The 18,481-nt window shown below is 31.4% G+C and overlaps 8 protein-coding genes across 8 annotated transcripts; 5 read left to right on the top strand and 3 right to left on the bottom strand.

The window, feature by feature from the left end:
- Positions 1 to 1,304: 1,304 nt before the first annotated feature.
- Positions 1,305 to 1,814, bottom strand: BN7_6000 (uncharacterized protein; the record flags this gene model as incomplete). Its single annotated transcript, XM_011273462.1, has 2 exons — positions 1,305 to 1,672; positions 1,751 to 1,814. The coding sequence occupies 2 exons, from the start codon at positions 1,812 to 1,814 to the stop codon at positions 1,305 to 1,307; spliced, it is 432 nt and encodes a 143-aa protein (XP_011271764.1).
- A 480-nt stretch (positions 1,815 to 2,294) lies between these two features.
- On the bottom strand, positions 2,295 to 4,520 carry BN7_5999 (CAP-Gly domain-containing linker protein 1; the record flags this gene model as incomplete). Its single annotated transcript, XM_011273461.1, has 1 exon — positions 2,295 to 4,520. One exon carries the CDS (start codon positions 4,518 to 4,520, stop codon positions 2,295 to 2,297), a length of 2,226 nt encoding a protein of 741 aa, XP_011271763.1.
- Positions 4,521 to 4,932: 412 nt separating this feature from the next.
- On the top strand, positions 4,933 to 6,432 carry BN7_5998 (MFS transporter; the record flags this gene model as incomplete). Its single annotated transcript, XM_011273460.1, has 1 exon — positions 4,933 to 6,432. One exon carries the CDS (start codon positions 4,933 to 4,935, stop codon positions 6,430 to 6,432), a length of 1,500 nt encoding a protein of 499 aa, XP_011271762.1.
- A 662-nt stretch (positions 6,433 to 7,094) lies between these two features.
- On the top strand, positions 7,095 to 8,654 carry BN7_5997 (MFS transporter; the record flags this gene model as incomplete). The annotated part of the gene is made up of 1 exon (XM_011273459.1): positions 7,095 to 8,654. One exon carries the CDS (start codon positions 7,095 to 7,097, stop codon positions 8,652 to 8,654), a length of 1,560 nt encoding a protein of 519 aa, XP_011271761.1.
- A 279-nt stretch (positions 8,655 to 8,933) lies between these two features.
- Positions 8,934 to 11,177, top strand: RRM3 (DNA helicase; the record flags this gene model as incomplete). The annotated part of the gene is made up of 1 exon (XM_011273458.1): positions 8,934 to 11,177. The coding sequence occupies one exon, from the start codon at positions 8,934 to 8,936 to the stop codon at positions 11,175 to 11,177; it is 2,244 nt and encodes a 747-aa protein (XP_011271760.1).
- Positions 11,178 to 11,794: 617 nt separating this feature from the next.
- On the top strand, positions 11,795 to 13,354 carry SLT2 (mitogen-activated serine/threonine-protein kinase SLT2; the record flags this gene model as incomplete). The annotated part of the gene is made up of 1 exon (XM_011273457.1): positions 11,795 to 13,354. One exon carries the CDS (start codon positions 11,795 to 11,797, stop codon positions 13,352 to 13,354), a length of 1,560 nt encoding a protein of 519 aa, XP_011271759.1.
- Positions 13,355 to 13,880: 526 nt separating this feature from the next.
- BN7_5994 (uncharacterized protein) lies at positions 13,881 to 15,200 on the bottom strand (the record flags this gene model as incomplete). The annotated part of the gene is made up of 1 exon (XM_011273456.1): positions 13,881 to 15,200. One exon carries the CDS (start codon positions 15,198 to 15,200, stop codon positions 13,881 to 13,883), a length of 1,320 nt encoding a protein of 439 aa, XP_011271758.1.
- A 671-nt stretch (positions 15,201 to 15,871) lies between these two features.
- DAP2 (dipeptidyl aminopeptidase) lies at positions 15,872 to 18,427 on the top strand (the record flags this gene model as incomplete). The annotated part of the gene is made up of 1 exon (XM_011273455.1): positions 15,872 to 18,427. The coding sequence occupies one exon, from the start codon at positions 15,872 to 15,874 to the stop codon at positions 18,425 to 18,427; it is 2,556 nt and encodes an 851-aa protein (XP_011271757.1).
- Positions 18,428 to 18,481: the final 54 nt, after the last annotated feature.

The following is an 18,481-nucleotide window of genomic DNA, read 5'->3' as shown; positions in this document are numbered from 1 at the left end:
CCGGTATACATTCTCAGGGTATTTCATTGTTACCATATCATTAGGCTGGGCTTTCGGCATTCTTTCATGATAGCCATCATACATCCAGCGTAGACCAGAATTAGCTCTCACATTTCCAAAATAATCTGGTGGAGTTGAAGCTACCGTATATGTTTGATTGCTTTGAGTAGCTATTAATTGCGCATTTATGCTTTTACAATGACTTTCCAGTGATGAATTTGATACAATGTCTTCACTTTCAAGAATCTCATACCCATTTAATATGTGGAAATCAATTGATAAGTTTTTATTGTATTTTCTGATGATTGAATTTGGATCATTCATCAATTCAAGAATTTTCATTATATGATCAAGCTTATTGACAACTGTTGGGTCTTGATATGATGTTTTTTTCCAAGATGGATATCTATAGGAACCAGTTTCCAGAAATTCATATTCATACTTTTTTGCCTCTCTGAGCCTCAAATAATAACGATATGGATCAAACCCATGCATATCATTCAATTGAAGTCCATTTTCTAGATCGTTATACCAGTATCGAGATCCATCATTTCCAACTGTTATTGCACATATATCATTGATGATCATTTTCTGGTTATTTGTTAAAGTTATAATACAATGTACATTTGAATAAAACAGTGGTGCTAATTGAGAGAAATAAACTTGGTTCAACCTTATCATTGATCCTATATTAACAGCTCCAGAACTAACAATTTCAAGAAGTATCTCCATTGGAATATATTGGAATAAATTATCATTAGCTTTAGGCCTTGAGTGAGTTTCAGTTGCAACCGCTGACACACTGACGGACGTTTGATCTGGAAGTTCCATAAACATATGTGGCTCTTCTTGCAATTGAAATGTTGATGAGCTGTCGAGTTTCTTTTCTATATGATACTTATATGAGCATTTTAACATCCTGCATATTGGTTTTATGGTAGTCCAAATAAACTTATTCCTGAAACGACGGGGACGAGCTTGATACTCTGCTTTTTGAAGTGTAAGTGTATTTTTGAAAGGCCCTGCTTCCATCTTTTTCTTATCAAACAAGAGTTTATTAGTGAATCTTTCACTTATGTCTGGATCTTGATCTACGTCCATGATGTTGCCTGCTCACCTCAGTTTATGCTTGAAAATATAGCGTTTAGAACTACAGAGTAGTTGGTATCTTCAGCAAGTAGTTATAGTTATAAAATATATCAAAATCTTATATATCATTTTGATAGATAAATTGTTTTCTGTTCGGAGCTCTAGATATGGATCACAAAATTGAGTTAATTATACTAGCTCTAATAAACTGAGAATTATTTTTCTGAATCATCATCACAGTTCCATTTAGGATATCTTGATCTATTTCTGAAGATTCTTCTAAAAACTTTGTTTAGGCCATTGGTTCTATGTGGAAGATATGGCTCTTCAGGAATTTGATAAACGCGAGTAATTGCTGGTTGGATGACTCTATAACGAACTTCTTCCCTGAAGTTGTAACTATCATGCTCTGCAAACAATCTATTACCATCTTTTTTATCCAATTGGTAGAACAACTCTAATTCCACCTTATAAACTAAGGCTTTATACTCTCTTGATTTACCTGATTTGTGTCTTTGTTTTTGTCTATGTATCTTTGAGATATCGATTTCTTTACCAGCAACAACTTTTTTGACAAGTCTTTCTTATGAATAAGGATTGTTAGCTTCTAAGACAGCTGATTCAAAAGCATAAGTTATTATATTTGGTTTCTTGATCTTACCAGCCTCTCTATCAATATATTTCCGTTTTTCTTCAGTTAAAGTAGAAAGCTTATTTGAGTGCATCTTGATTGATGTTTAACAATCTATTCAACCCACCCGTGTGAAAACAGAACCTTTTTGAAACAATAAGAGCTGTGATAACCCTTATAAAACAAGTTTATTAATGTAGCGGCTAATTAGTTGTTGGTTCAAGATACATTTTTGAAGGGTATTTTGCTGTTTATATATTTTGAAGTTAGCCGCCGAAAAACACAAATGAATAATATCGACAGTATTAATATGATATTATATAACGACTTAACGTTAGTTATCACGATTATAACGTACGATGAAATGAGTTGTTTATTGTTTATGATAATATATAATATAAATTTAATAAATAAATAGTAGTTGATAACTAATAAATTTAATAAATACACATTGATCATGAATAAATAGATATATATAAATAAATAAATAGTTTCAATAAATAAGTAGCCCATGGATCAACCATGTTCTTGAATAAATAAATATAGAATAAATAGTTAGTTAGTTAAGAATTGTTCAATCTGTGAACAAAATTTTTTCAATTGTTTCTTTCTTGACACCATAAGAATCACAAAGACCAATACACCATTGCATTCTTTCAGTAACTTTCAATTCACCATTGATTCTTTGTTTTCTAACAACACGTTTCAATAAGAGTTCTGCCATTTGTTCATCGAATTTCTTATGCCCTCTCAAGATCCATAATCTTCTTTGAAGATCTTTACCATATCCATTTTTACTTTCATCTTGTAAAATCTTGATTGTTTCAAGTTTTAGAATTTCAATAGGATTTTCCCTCATAGCATCAAAATATATTGGATCTTTACCATCTTTGACCATATACTCATTAGTTAATATCTGTAACTGATCACTTGGGAAATATCTAAATAATTCTTGACATATATCAAATTTTTTGAGATATAGAAATGATCCAATAGTCTTGTTATATAATGCTAAAAATGCTTTGGTATCTTGTTCTTTTAAATCATTGAATATGTATAAACACTCTTCAGTTGAACATGACCCTGCAATATGTCTTGCTATTCTTGATAACCAATAACCTGACTCTACTTTACCAATTTTGAAAAGTGTAGGTATCAACATGGAAGAAATTGGAACACCTTTTTCAACAAATTTGATATATTCTGCGCATGAAATACCACTTAGCTTCAACATAATAGATTTTTGTGATTCGATTGGTAATTTGGTCATTAACTTAGCAAAATGTCTGAAACTTGAATCATGGATGTTATAATTAACACTTTCTAAAATCCATTTCATTTCATTAAATTGTCTTTCAGGTACTGATTCTTCTTTTGATTTACCAATGGTAGACGAACTTCTTGTTATTAAAGAAGATAATAACTCATTTTTGGCTTCTTTTGGTAATGATCTTGATAAACCTGATAATAGCTTTTTATTTTTAGTAGCAAAAACTGCTCTTGCCAAATTTTGGGTTTCGAACTGTTCAGCTTTAACCAAATTCTTTGTGATGAAATTCACAACAGCAGAACGGGAGTCCATATCAAGAAGTTTTTGTAGATAAGTATTTTTGACTTTAGATGCAGATTTTCCATCTTCCATATTTTCCATGATTTTATTGAAAACGTTAAAATTTGTAATTGTCTTTTTCAAAATTTGAGTATCAATTCTGGTCATAACATAGCCTTTATTTTCTGAAATAGCATTTAATAAATGTTGTTCAAAACTGGTTGGACTCTTATTATCTTTACTTTTTGGGAATTTATTACCAGCTTTCAAAAATCTATAAAGAACACCATCTTCACCCAAGAGTTTAAATTTGTTCAATGTATCCATACCTTCACTCAATCTATTATTCTCGATAGACTTCAAAGCCAGTTTCAAGTTAATGTATTCATATTTTGTCTCCCAAATTTGACTTGGAATCTCTTCAATACTTTGGTAATTATCAATAATTTGATCTAGTTTCATTATGTTCAACAAATCTTCATACTCAATTTCCAAGTTGTTGAAACCAAAAACACGACCTTTCTCAGTTAATACATTATAGTGAAACTTGAATAGTTTAGGATTTCCAGAATCTGTAACAATTTTATAGATTGATTTCATTGTATCAAAAAACCCAAACTTTAAATCGTGATCTTTATTCAATTGATTATTGATCTTAAGACTCAACACACTTATATCATTGTGATAGTTCTTTGATACGGCTTGAACAACAATTTTGGCCACCTGATCAAAATCTTTATGTTTAACGTAAAATCTAACTAATTGTAATACCAAATCTTCACTTAATGAAGAGTATAGATCTTCTGCAGAGATGATATTCAAATCTTCAATTAAAACGTCATCAACATACTTTGGATTAATACTTAACAGGTCCTTATGTGAAAGTAATGCGTTTAACTTGATATGTGGGTCATTTGTGCTTCTCAAAGCTAATTGTAATCTTGGGGGTAAATTCTTATAAGGCAAACGAGCTGTGGGGGTATTTGGTGAAGCAGTAGGAGCTTCTAATGGATTTTCTGATTTGTTCAAATCATTGATTAGTTTTTGGAACATATTACGTATTGGCTCTTTAGGATCTATTGATTTGTTTCTGATATCTTCTTCCTTCTTTTTGTGAATATTGGCGAACATGTGTGGTGCAGAATCTGGGGTTGAAGAAGGGATATGTTCAGCATAATAGATTCTTCTTTTGGACGATATGTTACCAAACCTCTTTGCGCTGATTTTTACTAGATCCTTAGGTGCTTGCATTTTGTTGAATTTCTTCTGGTGGTTCAATTGTATCCAGTCCAGCTGGTCTTTATCCTGAACCAAACAATACAAGATCAAGTTTATATTCCAACTTCAAATGTGCCTTTAAACTTCACCACCAGAAACTGACACCACCACAAAAAATTCGCGAACAATAAAGACAATAGTGTTACGTAATTCATGACATAAATTGTATCTTTGGAGAACAATCCTAATCGGTAACTAATCGCCGATAAAATTACATGGTGCCGATTATTGTTTTTTTTTTTTTCGTAAGGCTAAATAGAAATGAGTTTCCTTTTGATCTTTAGTCATACTTCACTATAGAAGGGATTTCAAGCACAAGTTATGTGAAACAATTCATATCGAATGTATGGAACATAACGAAGCATATAGAGACTAAGTTACAACCATGAGTGAATCAATGTTCTCGTACCAGCCTGATGAAGCTGATGTTCAATCAATTTCTAGGCATCATAGTCAGAATATGTCAATAGATGATGAAAAGAAATATGAAGTCGTTTTTGACGGTCAAGATGATCAAGAGAATATCAATGAAGCAATGTCAATAGGTAGAAAATGGTTTATTAGCTTGGTTCTTTCAGGTACTTCAATTTGTGTAACTATGCTTTCATCATGTTGGTCTATGGCATCAGAAAATATAATTAATCATTTTGGTATTAGTCGTGAAGTTAGTATTTTGGGTATTAGTTTATATATCTTTGGGTTAGGTTTTGGTCCTTTGTTCTTGAGTCCAATATCGGAATTTTATGGTAGAAAGCTTACATATATCTTTGGACTTTCATTATGTTGTGTTTTTGAAATATTAACTGCATTCTCTCCAAATATTGGCGGATTATTGTTTGGAAGATTTTGTAGTGGGTTTTTTGGTTCTGCATTCTTATCAGTTGCTGGTGGTACTTTTACAGATCAATTTAAGAAAGATGAAATTGGTGTACCGTTAGCAGTTTATTCAATATCTCCATTTTTAGGGCCTTCACTGGGTCCTTTAATTAGTGCATTCATTAATGAAAATTTATACTGGAGATGGACTTTTTACATAATGTTGATATTTAGTGCAGCTATGCTTTTATTAATCATAGCTTTTGTTCCTGAAACATATGTTCCAGTTTTATTAATGAGAAAAGCCAAAAGAAAAAGAGCAGAAACTGGCGATGATAGATATTATGCTCCATTAGAGATTATGCAAAAGGAACAATCTGTTTTCACAGCGGCTTTATTTTCTGCAAAGAGACCATTCATGTTGTTGATGAAAGATAGAATGATGGGAGTTTTATGTTTTTACTCAGGTCTTATTTTAGCTATTGTCTATTTATTTTTCGTTGCATTTCCATATATCTTTGATAAAGTTTTTAATTTCTCTAAAATTGGCCAAGGGTTATCATTTTTAGGTATGTTAGTTGGTATGATTATCGGTGGTGCAACTGCACCAAAGTTTCAATCAATTTATAATTCAAGAGTTTCCAAAACTGGTAAACCAAGAGCTGAATTTAGATTATACCCTTTAATGGTTGGATGTTTCCTTTCACCTATTGGACTTTTCATATTTGCATGGACTTGTTTTTCCAAATTACATTGGATGGGTGCAATGGTGGGAACTGCAATTTATGGTATGGGTACAAGTTTGATTTTCCAAGGTATTTTCGGGTATACAGCTGATGGTTATAGATTATTTTCAGCAAGTGCTATGGCTTGTAATAGTTTAGTAAGAAGTATAATGGCTGGTGTATTCCCATTATTTGGATTACAAATGTATGAAGCTTGTGGTGTTAATTGGGGTGGATCAATTTTGGCATTTGCTACATTAGCTATGATTCCTTTCCCCTTTCTATTCTACAAGTATGGTGAGACATTAAGAAATAAAAGTCCATATGCTTGGAGTATGGACTAATTTTCATATCCTGTTCAAAAGCATATGATCTTCTCTATCATGATTTCAATTACACATTTTTATGAGACCCATAGAGTATTTAATTTATCAAGCATCTAATAGCAGCATCTAATACAAGTTAGTTTCTAATCATTTGAAAGGGTTGTACATATTCAAAGGTCGTTCATGTATACATGAAGTGTAATATTTGTGTATCGAATCTATATCGATACCTGGATACAAGAGGATTGTATAGAACATATTGGAATGGCCAGGTGCACAACTAATCAACAAGATACGGTAAGCACTATGGCTTCCACGCTTCATTCCACCGACAGTTTAACCTTTTTGGGCTCATTAAATAAAGTTAACCGAAGTCAGTACGGTGTACACTGTATTGCTTATATGGTGGAGAATTACGTGTCGGAAATGTGTCACTGTGAGAAAGTATACGGAAGAAGACAAGCGGTCCAGCGCGGCTGACCATATAAAGTCTATACTTGAAAACATTTGAATCCGATTTAAATAATGGTGCTTTCGGAAAAGAACTATAAACCCAATAATTCTTATTATATATGACTTCATGAATATAGCAGGTACTTATAAATACAAGAAGAATTATCCTGAGTATGATCATGATCATGATATAGATCTGGTTAATAATATCAATATCTATAGCATCAATGTCAACACAGATCCAACCCAGCGGGTACGAGGCTGACACATTCAATGAACCAGATTTAGAAGCTCAATCATCAGACACTTTACATGGTCCACAAAATGAAGAGTGTGATCAGGAGACAGAATCAAGAGAATCAAATGCAGTTGATGAAAAGAAAGATATAGATCCAAATGAAGTTATGTTTGAAGTAAATGATCCAGATAATACAAACTCAAATATGTCTTTGGTGAAAAAATGGTCAGTAGTTGCGGTTCTATGCTTTGCAACAGCTATAATAACAATGCTTTCTTCAGTTTGGTCTTATTCTGAACCTTCAATCTCACATAAATACCACGTTGGAAGGGTTGTTGGTACACTAGGAATAACACTCATCATGGTTGGTTTGGGGATTGGACCAATGCTTCTTAGTCCTTTGTCAGAGAGATATGGAAGGAAGCCAATGTATATATTGGGTCTAATCTTGAGTTGTGCTTTTCAATTTCTAACTGCATTTGCTGATAATCTTGGTGGTATATTGTTCGGTAGATTTATGTCAGGTTTCTTTGGAAGTGTGTTTGTTAGTGTGGTCAATGGAACATTCACAGATATTTTTAACAAGTCTGAAATTGCACCAGCTATAGCTATTTTTGGAGTTTCGCCTTTTGTTGGTCCTTCAATTGGTCCATTGTTTTCAGCTGGTATAAATAAATACTTGAATTGGAGATGGCCATTTTATATCATGTTGATGTTACACGGTGTTTCGTTAATATTGGTAATATTATTCGTTCCTGAAACATATGAGCCTGTTTTATTACTCAAAAAGGCAAGGAAATTAAGAAAAGAAACTGGTAATGATAGTTTAAGATGTGCATTAGAAAAGGAGGATCATGGATCACTATGGATGACAATACTCAAAGCACCGAAAAGACCATTTTTATTACTCTTAAGAGATCCAATGATTTTAATCTTATGTATATATACTGGTTTAGTTTTGGCAATTATTTACTTGTTCTTTGTGGCTTTCCCATATATCTTCAAAACTGTTTTCAAATTTGATAATATATCACAAGGTTTATCATTCTTAGGATTACTTATTGGGTTATCTATAGGTGCATGTGCTGCTCCTAGTTTTCAAAACCATTATAATAGAATCGAAGCAAAAGGTAAAGCGGAACCTGAAGATAGATTATACGCTCTTATCTTAGCAAGCTTTTTACTTCCAATTGGTATGTTTATAATAGCATGGACATCTTTTTCTTATTTACATTGGATTGGTCCTATAATTGGTAGCACAGTATATGGAGTGGGATGTTCATTAGCGTTTACGGGTGTTATTGGCTATATTGCTGACGCTTATAAGTTGTACTCAGCTAGTGCTATGGCATGTAATAGTCTTGTTAGAAGCTTTATGGCTGGTGGGTTTCCCCTATTTGCCTTACAGATGTATGAAAAATTGGGAGTCAATTGGGCTAGTTCATTGTTAGCATTTTTACTTGTGGTTATGATACCATTCCCGCTCTTATTCTTCAAGTATGGTAAGAGTATTAGAGCAAAGAGTCCGTATGCTTGGAATGTAGAATAGATTTATTATATTAATGTTTCAATTGGAATCGTTTTTGAACTTTGTAGATATAAATTAACCGTGTTTTGATTACGCGTTTCCATAACAATATAATCAGCGCGAAAAGTTGAAAAAGTAAACAAACAATTGACTTTAGCGCGCTTAAGAAATTTAAAGTATCCACAACATCAACAGAAAGATAAAAGCCATAATTAATAAATAAGGATCCCTTTATTTGCTGCTTTACAAAAATTTCAGAAGGTCGAAAACGCTCAGGGACTCTTTCCACAGGATCACAAAATGTTAGGATCTAGAAGTCAACCAGGGAAAAAGCTGTCAAAGAAGGAGAATCCTTTTGGTAAGCCTTCAAAAGGTCAACAACCTAGTGTGAGCATGTTTTTCATGAAGAAATCAAATTCAACATTAGGCACTGAAAAAGAACCTTTAGGCAAAACATCACCATCATTGCTAAACAGAAGTGAATCAACTCCTCCTGCTTTTTTCAAATCTAAAAGTTCATTATCCCAAATGAGTAGCGGTTCTTTTGATCAAGATATTGATGATGGAGATCTGAAACCAAAATCAACTGCTGTTAATTTCAAGAGATCTAAACCAATCGGTACCCTAGGACCCCAACCTGATAATGATGATGATGACGATGATGTTGTAGAGATCGTTGATGTTAAAAGAACTTTACCATCTTATAAACCACCTCAACCAAAACCAAAATCAAATACAACAACCTCAACAACAACAACTAGCTCTAAGTTAATAACGCCACCAACTTCAACAGATGGAGCCAAGTCTACAAATGCTACAGTATCATCAAATTCAAGAACATCATCAAGAACACCGGCTAAATCAGCACCTAAAACATCATTGAGTACATCACCTGGTTCTTCAAAATCAAGTCAAACTACATTAAACTTTGGCGGTAAACAACTACAACCTAAAAGAAGAATGAATCCATGGGATTCTGCTGTTATAATTACTAAAAAGATGAAGAATCCAAGAACTGCTAAGGAGGAAGCATTGAAACAACAAAAATCATCTTCAAATAGTTATTCATATTCAAATCCAAAATTTTCACCAAGTCCCGAACAACAAAAAGTTTTAGATCTTGTTGTTGATGAGAAAAAAAGTATATTCTATACAGGTTCTGCTGGTACTGGTAAATCTGTATTATTAAAAGAACTTGTTGCTAGATTGATTAGAAGATATGGTCCAAATGCAGTTGCTGTTACAGCTTCAACAGGGTTAGCTGCAGTTAATATTGGAGGTGTTACTATAAATAAATTTTCCGGGATGGGTATTGGTGCAGGTGATCAAAGAACAGTTGCAGCAAGAGTGAGTAAAAATTCACAAAGTGTTGAAAGATGGAAACGTACCAAAGTTTTAATTATTGATGAAATTTCTATGATTGATGGTTCATTTTTGGACAAATTAGAATACACTGCAAGATATGTTACGAAAAAACCTCAGCCATTTGGTGGTATTCAAGTTGTTTTAACTGGTGATTTCTTCCAATTACCACCAGTTCCAGATCGTAATGGACCACCACCAAGATTTTGTTTCCAAGCTGAATGTTGGTCAAAATGTATTAATCAAACTATATTATTAGTTCAAGTTTTCAGACAAAAAGAAAATGAATTTGTTGAATTATTGAATTGTTTAAGACTTGGTGAAGTTAGTGATAAAATGTCTACATTATTTAAATCTTTATCAAGGGAAATTACATATGAAGATGGTATTCAACCAACTGAATTATTTTGTACAAGGTACGAAGTTGATCAAGCAAATACTAAAAGATTACAAAAATTACCTGGTAAATATCAAGAATTTGAAGCCATTGATAGTGGTAATGAATTTCAAAGAAAAGCATTGGATAATTTAATGGCTGTTAAAAAATTAGTTTTGAAGGAAGATGCACAAGTTATGATGATTAAAAATAAAGATGATACACTTGTTAATGGTTCAGTTGGTATAGTTGTTACATTTTTCACTGCGATGTTATATGGACAATTTAGATCTTTTTATAAAGATTATGAATTAGTTGATGATTCTACAATGAAACAAGCCAAATATATTTCAAGTTGTATTGCAGCAGATACAATACCTGAAGATGTTTTACAATTTGCTTCAAGATTACCAAATAGATCTCAATTTATGCAATTATGTACATCAGCCCAAACACAATCAAGAGCAATGTTATTACCTTTGGTTAAATTTTCCACAGTTAATGGGTCTCGATTAGAGTTAGTTGATAGAGAGGACTTTAGTTTAGATAATGACGGAGAAACTGGTGCATCAAGAAGTCAATTACCATTACTGCTTTCATGGGCTTTATCTATTCACAAATCACAAGGTCAAACATTAGACAGGGTTAAAGTTGATTTAACAAAAGTTTTCGAAATGGGACAAGTTTACGTTGCACTTTCAAGAGCTGTTTCTAAAGATCGTTTACAATTAATTAATTTTGATAAATCAAAGATTAGATCAAGTGGTATTGTTAAACAATTTTATGAACAACTTAGATCTTTTTGAAGTGAAGCATCATCATTCCAATTATTTATTCAATTCTTCGATTATAGAACATTTTGTATATTAGAATATAATCAATCAAATTAATCATGGATAAAAAAGCCAGCAGGTGGAATATGTTTCCACGCGAAACTCTGCACCGTTGTACATAGTCCATTCCATTACTGGTAACTCCATCCTATTAATATGGAAAATTAGGGTCAATTTCACCGCTGGAACACCGTTGAAAAAAGTTTCTCTGACTTTAAACACCGCTGGAAAAGATCCCATGGGATGCAGGATCAGTAAACGTTTACCCTAAGCTTAAATAATCCGTTATAAGTCCAGTGATCTCACGCGGAATCTGGTCGTGTATTGAGGTTTTGCAACTTTCAAGGTTTATCGCGATTTGGAATTATGAAAAATACTTTGTTTGTCAAATTTATAAAATCTCGTTCGTTGAGATTGTAACCATATGCTATAAATAACCCAGTTTCCAATTCAAACCACAACAAATTGGAATTCACATCATTTTCTTGTTCAATTGAACCACTGGAAATAGTTCAGATATACAAGTAACCAAGAAAAAGGGCTCAATATAATAAAAAGAATTGGAATTGGATTGATATATAACACACAACATGACTGAACCTGAACGTCATTCATTCAATGTTTTCCATCAAGATTTCACAATTGATAAAAGATTCGAAGTCATCAAAGAACTGGGACATGGTGCTTATGGTATAGTTTGCTCAGCTCGTTATTCAGAGACTCCAGATGTCACAGTAGCCATTAAAAAGGTTACAAATATCTTTAGTAAAAAAATTCTATGTAAACGTGCACTTAGAGAATTGAAACTATTAAGACATTTCAGAGGTCATAAAAATATAACATGTTTATATGATTTAGATATTGTCAATAAAAATAAATTTAATGAAGTTTATTTATATGAAGAATTAATGGAATGTGATATGCATCAAATTATAAGATCTGGTCAACCTTTAACAGATGCTCATTATCAAAGTTTTATATATCAAATCTTGTGTGGATTAAAATATATTCATAGTGCTGATGTCTTACATAGAGATTTAAAACCTGGTAATCTATTAGTTAATGCTGATTGTGAATTGAAAATTTGTGATTTTGGTTTAGCTAGAGGTTATTCATCAATTCCTGAAAAAAATGCAGGTTTCTTAACTGAATATGTTGCAACAAGATGGTATAGAGCTCCTGAAATTATGTTATCATTCCAAAGTTATACAAAAGCTATCGATATTTGGTCAGTTGGTTGTATATTAGCAGAATTGCTTGGTAGTAAACCAATTTTCAAAGGTAAAGATTATGTTGATCAATTGAATCAAATTTTATATATTGTTGGTACACCACCTGAAGAAACTTTAACAAGAATTGGTTCACAAAGAGCTCAAGATTATGTTAGATCTTTACCATTTATGCCAAAAATTCCATTCAATAAATTATATCCAAATGCAAATCCTGAAGCATTAGATTTATTAGATAGAATGTTATGTTTAGATCCTGCAAAGAGAATTACAGTTGAAGAGGCCTTAACACATCCATACCTAAAAGTTTGGCATGATCCTGCTGATGAACCAATTTGTTCATCAAAATTTGATTTCGCTTTTGAAGAAGTTGATGATTTAGAAGCTATGAGACAAATGATTTTAGATGAAGTTGAAAGTTTTAGAGAATTTGTTAGAAGACCAATTGAAGATCAACAATTAGAATTGTCAAATCCACAAATTAGTGAAGAACAAGCTCAACAACAACATCAACAACAGCAACAGCAACAAGCTCAGCAACAATATGAACAACAGTTACTTCAACAACAAGCTCAAGCTCAAGCTCAAGCTCAACATCAAGCGCAACAACAATCACAACAACAATATCAACAAGTACCACCACAAGATACTTTCCAATTTGAAGCTCCACAAGATTATCAATACAATCAACAACCTCAACAACATATTCCACAACAACCTCAAGATCAATCTCAACAAATATTCAATCAACCAGGATTATTTAGTCCATCATTTGAAAGTCCAGTTGGACCAATTGGTATACCACAAGACCAATTTAGAAATGATTTACCACCAAGACCACAAGAAAATGTTTATTCAACAGATTTTGGTGGATTAGAACAAGAATTAGAATTTGGTCTTGATGCTTTTAAAAAAATTTAGATATATAAATTTTAAAAAAAAAGTTTTATAGAGTAAATGTTTTTGTTTTGTTTGTTTATATGATTCTATTTAAAATTTTATACATGGGTTTTATATTATAATTTTCTGTTTGGTTTATATATAATTTGGTTTATATTTGGTTTGAAGTTTTTAATATATATAAGTACTTTGATTTTATACGTTGGCTTTTTTCATGTTTGTTAAATACGTCGACTCTACAATTGAACTATTGAATATCCATAAACAAACGTATAATATAATATCTTTAATAACACAAATATATAATTGAAAGGCATAAAAAACTAAAAAATCAATAACCAAAATCAAAAAGAACATCTCAAAATAACATTGATCTTCTAAAAACATGAAAACCTCGTATTCTTGAAAACTCTCTAATATACAAAATATAAAACAAAAAATCAAGTCATAAAAAACCAATCAAAGAAACCACCATTTCTGATCTTTTCATTTTGGATCATTATATAGTACAATGGTTTAATAAGTTGATGAGGGGGGTACCAACATCTTATAAACCTTGTTGTTTAACTAAACTAATATCAATATTACTTAAATTATCATCTTTTGGTTGTTGAGCTAAAGCTTGACCCACATTTTGAGCATTAATAGCAGCAGCAGCTTGTTGATGTAAATTATATTGATATTGATTATTTTGTTGATTTGGATTAGGTTGAGTTTGTTGTTGTAAATTTGGTAAATATTGATTTGTTAAACCTAATGGTAAACCTTGACCTTGTAATAAACTTGGAATATTTTGTTCGAATGAATTAGCTTCATCTTTTAATTGTTGAGCAGTTTGTTGTTGAACTTGTTGTGATTGATCTTGAACGATTTGATTTTGTAATTGTTGAGCTTGTTGTTGAACTTGTTGTTGATGTTGTTGAATTTGAGGTTGTTGAAGTGGTAAACCTTGAGAATTTTTCAATCTTTCTTCTCTCTTCATTTTTCTTGTTTCATTATAAATATCTTCTCTATTAATTAAAATATCTTTAAAATGAGATTTTAATAATTTTTCAATAACTAAAGGTTTATTACCTTTCATATATAATTCTCTAATTTGACGATTAATTTCAGGATTTCTTCTTCTTAACATTGGGAAACTTTCATTTAAATTCATTTTATCATGATTATGATCAGCATTTGTAATTCTCAAGACCCATTTAACAACTTCATCATTATCATTTTTTTTACAATTTGCCACCATTGTAAATGGACAATTAATTTTTCTTGTAGTTAATTTTCTCTTTCTTTCTTTATCATTAATATTTCTTTTATTTCTATAAGAACCACCTAATTCACAAGTAAAATAAATGGCTTTTTCATTTGAATGAGAAATAACAATACCAAAACCATTTTCTCTAGCATAAGAATGAATATATGAAATTAAATCATGTCTTGAACCAAATTCAGATTGAGGTTGAGTTGGTTGGAAACCTTGACCTTGAGTTGGAACAATTAAACCTTGATTATTTTGATTTTGATTTGAATTTGATGTAGCTTGTGGGAGATGTTGTGCCAACTGTTGTTGCGCAGACTGATATTGTTGTTGATGTTGAGCCTGTTGAGCCTGAGCTTGTTGCAATTGATTAGCAGCATTTAACAGTTGTTGATGTTGAGAAACAGCTTGCTGGGAAGCACGTTGAGCTTGTTGCTGAGCTTGGACTTGTTGATAGTATTGATTATGTTGCAATTGTTGAGCGTATTGCTGAGCAGCTTGTTGTTGTTGTTGTTGATGGTGTGGATTATTGGTTTGAGCAATACCTACTGCTTGAAGAGCATTGGCAGCTGCAGAAACAGCATTCTGGTGATTGTTTGGATCTAAACTCATGATGATTCTGGTTCTTCTGGGAGATTTTTCTAAGAAGCAATTGAATAATTCTAATTAAAACCCTTCAATATACCTGTTATTTCAACCTTTTTGTTGTTGTTGATGTTTTAAAGGGAATTAAAGTGGGAAGGTCATTGGATTGCGCACTTCAGGAAAGTTCCCAGAAATTGGCGGTGCACTCCTTTTTAAATTCAAAAATTCCAAAATTTTATGAAAAATTTTTAATTCACGCACGTCCTCGCACTCCTCAAAGGCCGGGTGACTGCTTGGGCGATTATGTAATCATAGTCACGTGAATATTGATTATGTAACAATGATGTAATTAAATTAAAATTCAGAAGAGCATCAATTCTAACCATTTCCATATTAGAGGTTTTTCCTCTTTTGTGAGTTTCCCAGATTTTCACCTTTTCTGGTATTTACCATTTCCAGTTTGGGATTACCCATTTAATTCCTAAAATTATACATAAATTAATTGCAGATTGTTTGATATCTTTGATAAGGAAACAGAAAGCCACATTGTTTTATATTTGACAAAAGTATAAATTCATTATTGTTATTAAACAACTCATCAATTACACTCATACAATTCCAATATATTCTCATTAGTCTGTTCACAGAGTTATTTACCTGAGAGTTATATTTAGCCACAAAGGGCTTATACTATAAATATGTCACATTTATTCAATAAAGATGCAAATAATCAAAAAGATGATGACCATATTGATGAAAAACAAAGAATACATTCTTACAAGATGAATAATCAAAGCTCTAATATAGATAGGTTATGGTCGAGTGATCTTTTTGATGCTCAAGATAGATTTCAATATATGAATAATCATCAAAGTTCAAATAAAAATTGGTTATGGTCAATTGGTTTAATTACTTTATTGATATGGGGTTCAAGTTTCTTAGTTTTAGGTATTGCAAGATTAAGAGAATCATCAGTTCAATTGAAACAATTGGAAATTCTGACACAGAGTTCAACATCATCAATTAAAAACATTCTGAGAGGTTATAAAGATGATCAAGAAGTATTAACTTTAGGTTCTGATAAAGTTTTAGGTTTTGATGAAATTAGAAATTCAAGTTTCAGTGCAAATTTTAAACCAATTCAATGGATCTCAGAACCAGACTCTTTAACAAATGATAAAGGTACTTTTGTAACTTTTGACAATGATTTATATTTAATTAAATCTGTTTATGATAAAGAATATGAAAATTTATTATATAATGGATCAAAGATAACTGTTAAAAATGAAGAGTATGAAATTGAAAGATTAGTTGCAAGTCCAAATTTAAAATATGCTTTAATTTCAACAAATCATTCTCAAAATTGGAGACATTCTTCATTTGCATTTTATTGGATCTTAAATGTTGAAACTCAAGAAATTTCCAAGTTACATGAGGATAAAATTTCAATTGCTAAATGGTCACCAATCTCAGATAAAGTTGCATTTGTCCTTGAAAATAATATTTATGTTTATGATTTATCAACCCAAAATACAAATCAATCAACCTTTGATGGTGATGCTCAAGTTTTCAATGGTAAACCTGATTGGGTTTATGAAGAAGAAGTTTTAGAAGGTGATTCTGCTTTATGGTGGTCACCAAATGGTGAATTCATTTCATTTTTAAGAGCTAATGATACTTTAGTTTCAGAATTTCAAATTCCATATTTTGTTCAAGGTGATGCAAAAGATGTTTATCCAGAAGTTAGAAGTTTAAAATATCCAAAACCTGGATATAATAATCCTGATGTTTCTGTGGGGGTGATTAATGTTAATAAACAAACGACTGAATTGATTGGTTATAAATATGGTATTTTCACTGAAATTTTATGGGTTGGTAACGATCAATTATTAATTAAGGCAACAAATAGAGAATCTGATTTTTTAAAAGTTGTCTTAGTTAATGCTCAAGATTTATCTTTTGAAATTGTTAGAGATGAAGTTACTGATAGTTGGTTTGAAATAACTCATGACACTTTGTTTATTCCAAAATCAACTGGCCCTGATGCAATTCGTGAAGATGATGGTTATTTAGATACTATCTCTGTTAATGGGTTTAATCATTTAGCTTATTTCTCACCACCAAATAATTCAACACCAAAAATTTTAACTCAAGGTGATTGGGAAGTTGTTAGTGCACCAAGTGCATTTAATTATGAAAAAAATTTGATTTATTATATTTCTACAAAAAAATCTTCAATTGAAAGACATTTATATTCATTAAATTTAATCACTGGTGAGACTGAACAATTGACTAAAGGTGAAGGTTGGTTTAGTGCTTCATTTTCATCAGGTGCAAGATTTGTTTCATTAAGTTATAGAGGTCCAAATATTCCATATCAAAAACTTGTTGATTTAGAAACTGGTGAAGATGAATTTTTAGAAGATAATGATAAATTATCTCGATTATTAGATACTTATGATTTACCAATTCGTACTTATGGTGAAGTTGATATTGGTACTGCTATTGTTAATTATGTTGAAAGATTACCACCACATTTTGATGAAAATAAAAAATATCCAGTGTTATTTTTCGTTTATGGTGGTCCAAATTCTCAACTGGTTACAAAAACATTTGGATTCCAATTCCCAGATGTTGTTGCATCACAATTAAATGCAATTGTTGTGACTGTTGATGGTCGTGGTACTGGATTTAAAGGTCGTCAATTTAGATCTATAGTCAGAGATAAATTAGGTCATCATGAAGTTATTGATCAAATCTTAGCTGCAAAGATATGGGCAAGGAAATCTTATGTTGATGAATCGAGATTTGCTATATTTGGTTGGAGTTATGGTGGTTATATGACTTTGAAAACTCTTGAGTTAGATGCTGGTAATACTTTCCAATATGGAATGTCTGTTGCACCAGTTACAGATTGGAGATTTTATGATTCTGTTTATACTGAAAGATATATGCATACACCTGAAAATAATTCAAAAGGTTATGAAAGATCATCAGTTTCTAATGTTACAAGATTAAGTGAAACTACAAGATTTTTATTATGTCATGGAACTGGTGATGATAATGTTCATTTCCAAAATTCATTAAAATTCTTGGATGATTTAAATTTAGCAAATGTTGAAAATTATGATGTTCATATTTTCCCTGATTCTGATCATGCAATTCGTTATCATAATGCAAATGTTATCATTTATGATAAATTACTTTTATGGTTGAAGAAGGCATTTAGAGGAGACTATATAAATTATGACTAAAAAACAGATAAAACATAGCATATAGCATATAATAATACCAAAATAATAAAGTAA

Source organism: Wickerhamomyces ciferrii, contig 00244 (assembly GCF_000313485.1).
Source record: "Wickerhamomyces ciferrii WGS project CAIF00000000 data, strain NRRL Y-1031 F-60-10, contig 00244, whole genome shotgun sequence".
In the NCBI taxonomy this organism is placed as follows: Eukaryota; Fungi; Ascomycota; class Saccharomycetes; order Phaffomycetales; family Wickerhamomycetaceae; genus Hansenula; species Hansenula ciferrii.
This window is presented reverse-complemented; position numbering and strand designations above follow the sequence as displayed.